The following is a 4,893-nucleotide window of genomic DNA, read 5'->3' as shown; positions in this document are numbered from 1 at the left end:
GTAAGACTTGTGGAGGTGGGAGGAGGGAGCGATGATGCAGAAGTCATCTAAAAATTGGGGCGGGGAAAGCAGGCTACAGTTAGGAAGGCAAACAAACTGCGGAAGTTGTAGCAGACAAGTTGGGAGGTCCGGTAGGTGCCCCCACCCAGCGGGGAATGAGCAAGTGCCACGGCGGCAGGACTTTTCCCTTTTCTGATTCTGGAAGGTGCTAGACAAAAACATGGAACTAATTTCCCCGACAGTGATTATAATCCTAGGTTGCGTTGCTCTTTTATTATTCCTTCAGTGGAAGAATTTGCGTGGACCCCCGTGCATAAGGGGCTGGATTCCTTGGATTGGAGCTGGATTTGAGTTTGGGAAAGCCCCTCTAGAATTTATAGAGAAAGCAAGAATCAAGGTATGTGGCCTTAGCAGGTGGGGTTTCCGGAGGAGGTAATAATGTTTTCTTTTTTATTTTCTTTTTTTGGATCTCAAATGCAACATTAAAACACAGGCAACATACCTGCTGTCCACAGACGATCATTCCTCAGCTATCAACAGCTAAACCTTATGCAAGTTTTTTCGAAAGAAATGGATTTTTATTGGTTATTAATAGATTTTTATCAGCTTGTAGCTTCCTTTTTGGAAGTAGGTATTAATTTATAAATGCTAGTTACTTCATCGTAGTTTAAAAGTCCTAAAGGTACACATATTAACTAAACACTTGGCAATAATTCGGAAAGACAAAAATGAAATACGGTTAATTTAAATTTATGAAAACGTGTAATAAATTAGTATCCTAACTGAATTTAACACCAGGCTGCTGTAAAAATTACTTGCAAACTTAGTCTTCACAAATTTAGCCCGCACTGTATTTTCAGCTGGTGTTATTATTTGATGATGATGAGATCCATTTTCACTGCATACTAAGGAGATTAGTAAGTTGTTGTAGTAGATGTTTTTGTCCTTAAAATAGCTTTCAAATATAGTGTATCTTTCAAAAATAGTATGTAAGTTACTGCCAACTTTTTTCCTTTATTTCAACGAATGCTTCAGTGTACATTCCCGTGTGTGTTGTGGGGTTGTGCTTTTGGCACTTATCCAATTGTTTCCTCAGAATAAATTCCTAAAAGTGGAATTGCCTAGTCCAATGACATGAACATTTAAATTGTTCATCTTATTGTGTCACTCTTGCAAAAGAATGTAACAATATACAACTTTTCTTGATCTTTGAGTGTAGGGGATTGCCTAGTTCCTCATATTCTGGCCCACACTAGGTGCCATAATTATTAGGAGTTTGATATAGGAAAAATGTTATATTTTAAAGGAATATTTCTTTGTCTCCCATAGCCTTCCTTAGTCATGATTTTGATAAATTTTAAGGAACGTTATTTACAAGCATGTCTCAGAAGGTCAAGCAAGGTCAAAAAGATTATTCTGTTTGCTTCTAAAAGGTTTGTAGTTTTCCATTTTACGTTTAGGTCTGTGATCCATTTTGAGGGTTTTTTTTTTTTTTTTTTTTTTTGGTTTGGGTTTTTTTGTATGGTAAAAGTAAGGGGTGAGGTTACTTTCTTCCCCATCTTGATGTCCAGTTGTTCCAATATCACATCCTGAAGGACTGTCCTTCCTTCATTGATCGCCTTTGCAGCTTTTCAAAAATTAATTGGCCATATATATGTAGATCTATTTCTAGCCTTTCTATCCCAGTCCATTGATTATATACCCACTCCTTTGTTAATACTACACTGTCTTAAATACTCTAGTTTTATAATAAGTCTTTAAATCAGGCAGTGAAAGTTCTCCGTATTTCTCTGTAATTGACTTGGCTTTCAAGATTATTTGCATTTTACTCTAAGTTTTAGAACTGGCTTGTCAATATCTATCATAAAGACTGCTAGAATTATGAATGTAAGTTTGTTAAATCTATCGAAAAATTGGGGGAGAATTGACTTCATAACCATAGTAAGTCTTCAAATCTATGACTGCTGTGTATCTCTCCATTTATTTAGCTATATAATTTCTTTCAGAAGTGTTGTGTAGTTTTTGTGATGTGGTCTTGCCTGTGGTTGTTAACTATTTTATATTTTGAGGCTATTGTAAATAAGATTGCTTTTACTTTTGTTTTCCACTCGTATCCTGTTGAAACATAAAAAATACAACCTGTTTTCTGTATATTAACTTTATACCTTGTGACTTTATGCTAAATTCAGTTGATTACTTCTAGTAGTTACTTCAGAGATGCTTTAGGATTTTTATACATAAAACAATATGTCTTGTAAACAGATAAATTTACTTCCTTTTTTCTGATCTTGACGCTTTTTATTTCTTTTTTCTGTATTGTAATCAGTAGGATTTCTAGTATATTGATGAAGTGGTGAGAGTAGACAAGCTTGTCTTTTTCCTACTATTAGGGGAAATTGTTCGGTATTTCACCATTAAGTGTGATATTAACTGTAGATTTTTCAAAGGTGCCTATTTCAGTCCTGACCTTCGGCCCACACATAGAATTCATAGATGCCACCAAAGAAATAAATAGTGACTTATTATCTGTTCATGTCCATCGTTTCCCAGCTGCCAGTGAAATCCTTATTTCACCTGATTCTACCTCATCGTACACAGAAACAGAAGCATCTGCATTTGTTTTAAAAGTTGCAAAGTATTCCCTGAATCACAGTTTACCTAAACAGTGACTTAATGATTGACATAGTTTGTTTCCCATATTTTGCAGTTATAAATATTGTAGGAACAAGTGTCATTTCTATGTGTGAAAATGTATCAATAGAATGAATTATCAGATTCAAAGTATAAATGCATTTATAATTTAGAGTGAAATAGGAAACGTTTTGAGTGTGTTGAGCAGAGGAATGATGGGCTCTGATTTAAATCTTAAAGGTTCACTTTGGCTGCTCAGTTAAAAACAGGAATGCAAGAACAAAAGAAAGAAGATAAGTTGAAGGTTATTGCAATAATCCAAACTTAAGATCATTGTGGTTTCGGAGACTGTGGTTTCAACCATGGTGATGGCAGTGGAAATTTGGGAAGTGGCTGGATGTATTTTGAAGGTGGAAGCAGCAGGATTTACTGGCAAGTTGCATGTGGTGTGTAAAAGAATGAAAAGGGCCCAAGATGACTCCAAGAAGTTTGGCTTGAGTAGCTAGAAAATGAGATTTGCTGTCAAGTGAAACAGCCACAAATACAAGAACTTACTGGAAGGGAAGAAGTTATCAGAAGTTCCACTTTAGCTATGTTGGAGTTAGATAAAAAATAAAATAAAATAATTAAAATTTTAAAAATTAAAAAAAAGATATGGTGAGATATGTTGGAGTTTGGGATGTTGATATCCAAGTGGGAATACTGAGTTAAGCAGCTGGATAAATAAATTTGGAGCTTGCAAAAGATGTCCACTGATGCATAGTTTCAGTCTCTTCTACCAATCTTCTATAGCTGTCATTTCCCCTGAAATTCTTTTCACATATTTATTTCTATTTAATGTTTTTTTTTTCACATTTCTATACTCTCTTTTCCTTAGATTCTTTATTTCCTGTGGGTTATAGTCTCCCTTGTGCTTCTCATCATTGTCATCTCTCTTTCTCTTTTTTAAGATTTTATTTATTCATTTATTTGAGAGAGAGAGAGAGAGCACGCATGAGTGGGGGTGGAGGAGAGTGAGAAGAAAAGAAAGAATCAGACTCACCACTAAGCATGGAGCCCAAAGCGATGCAGGACTCCATACAAGGACCCTGAGATCATGACCTGAGCCGAAACCCAATTGGACACTTAACCAACTGAGCCACCCAGGCACCCCAGTCATTGTTATCTTTTATTCAAAAATGTCTTTATTGTTTCTTTCTTTCCTGCATTCCTTTATGTCCTAATTTTCCTCTTTTGTCTAGGTGCTTCTTCCATGGCTTCTTATATTTCTTCTTTGCTTATTTCCTTTGCAGTTGCAATTATTACATTAATTTTTTTATTCCAAAAATAATTTTATATTACAGGTTTTTTTTTCTCCTTCTTTTATCCATGGACATCTTTTTGTATTACAGGTTTTAGGTACCCCATGGAGGAATGTTTTTGGTGAGTTACTTCATCTATAAGGAAGTTCTGCTCTCCTTTTTTTTTTTTTTTTTTTTTTTTTAGAATTTTTCTTATAGTACTGAATTTTTCCTTTTTTGTTTAACTGTATTTTAAGGAGTTGAGTTGTCTCGGACCAAGGAGGTTTTGCTTGGGGGCAGTTGCCTTCCAGGTTTCTTAACCTTTTATCCTCCCTTGCTACAGGGAAAATATAGTGTCTCTATGCACCCATGGCTCTGCTTTTAGGATATAATCTTGCAGATTTGAGCTCTCGCTGCCTTTCTTCAATAGCTGCTGCTAGTAAAAGAGGCGACCCGTCTTCCCAGGTGTACTTTTCACTTTTAGAGGATAGTGCTTCCTGGAGCCCATTTTCTGTGTTATCTTTTGCTACCCCCCCTCAATATCCATGGCCTGTTTATCTTAGCCCATCTCATAGTGGTTCCAACTCTGTATATTTCGTTCTCATATCTCAGAGTGTATATTTCCGAGCTTTTCCCTTGTTGAGCCCCATCCCATGCACATCCCCTTTTTCTTTCCCACCATGCTGTGATATGTTCTAAGAGCAGAACTGAGGAGTTCTGTTGTTGGGGTTTGGGATGTTGATATCCAAGTGGTATCCAAGTGGATGTTGATATCCAGGGGCAGACTCTTGTAGTTAGTAGATTTTCTTCTTATTGTCTAGCTCAATATGTTGCTTGTGCACCTATGTTTCATTCTCCTTGTGGCTCTGTGTGATTTCCAGGAAAGAAGTGGAACAATTCAGAAAGAAGTTGCCATAATGTCACTACCAAAATTGGAAGTCAATCTTCTTAAAAATTAGGTGTTTTTTGCTTTTTTTTTCAG

General features: G+C 36.0%; 1 protein-coding gene across 3 annotated transcripts in view; it reads left to right on the top strand.

The window, feature by feature from the left end:
• LOC123837783 (24-hydroxycholesterol 7-alpha-hydroxylase) overlaps positions 1–4,893 on the top strand; it is an 88,887-nt gene that overhangs the window by 148 nt on the left and 83,846 nt on the right. For all 3 annotated transcript variants that reach the window (XM_045866978.3, XM_064597683.1, XM_054505400.2), the window contains exon 2: positions 287–397. In XM_045866978.3, the coding sequence (XP_045722934.2) occupies positions 287–397 (111 nt within the window). The remainder of the gene's footprint in view (positions 1–286; positions 398–4,893) is intronic.

This window comes from Mirounga angustirostris, unplaced genomic scaffold, assembly GCF_029215605.1.
Source record: "Mirounga angustirostris isolate CCGP_5_RB_7025 unplaced genomic scaffold, mMirAng1.0.hap1 SCAF_8, whole genome shotgun sequence".
In the NCBI taxonomy this organism is placed as follows: Eukaryota; Metazoa; Chordata; class Mammalia; order Carnivora; family Phocidae; genus Mirounga; species Mirounga angustirostris.
This window is presented reverse-complemented; position numbering and strand designations above follow the sequence as displayed.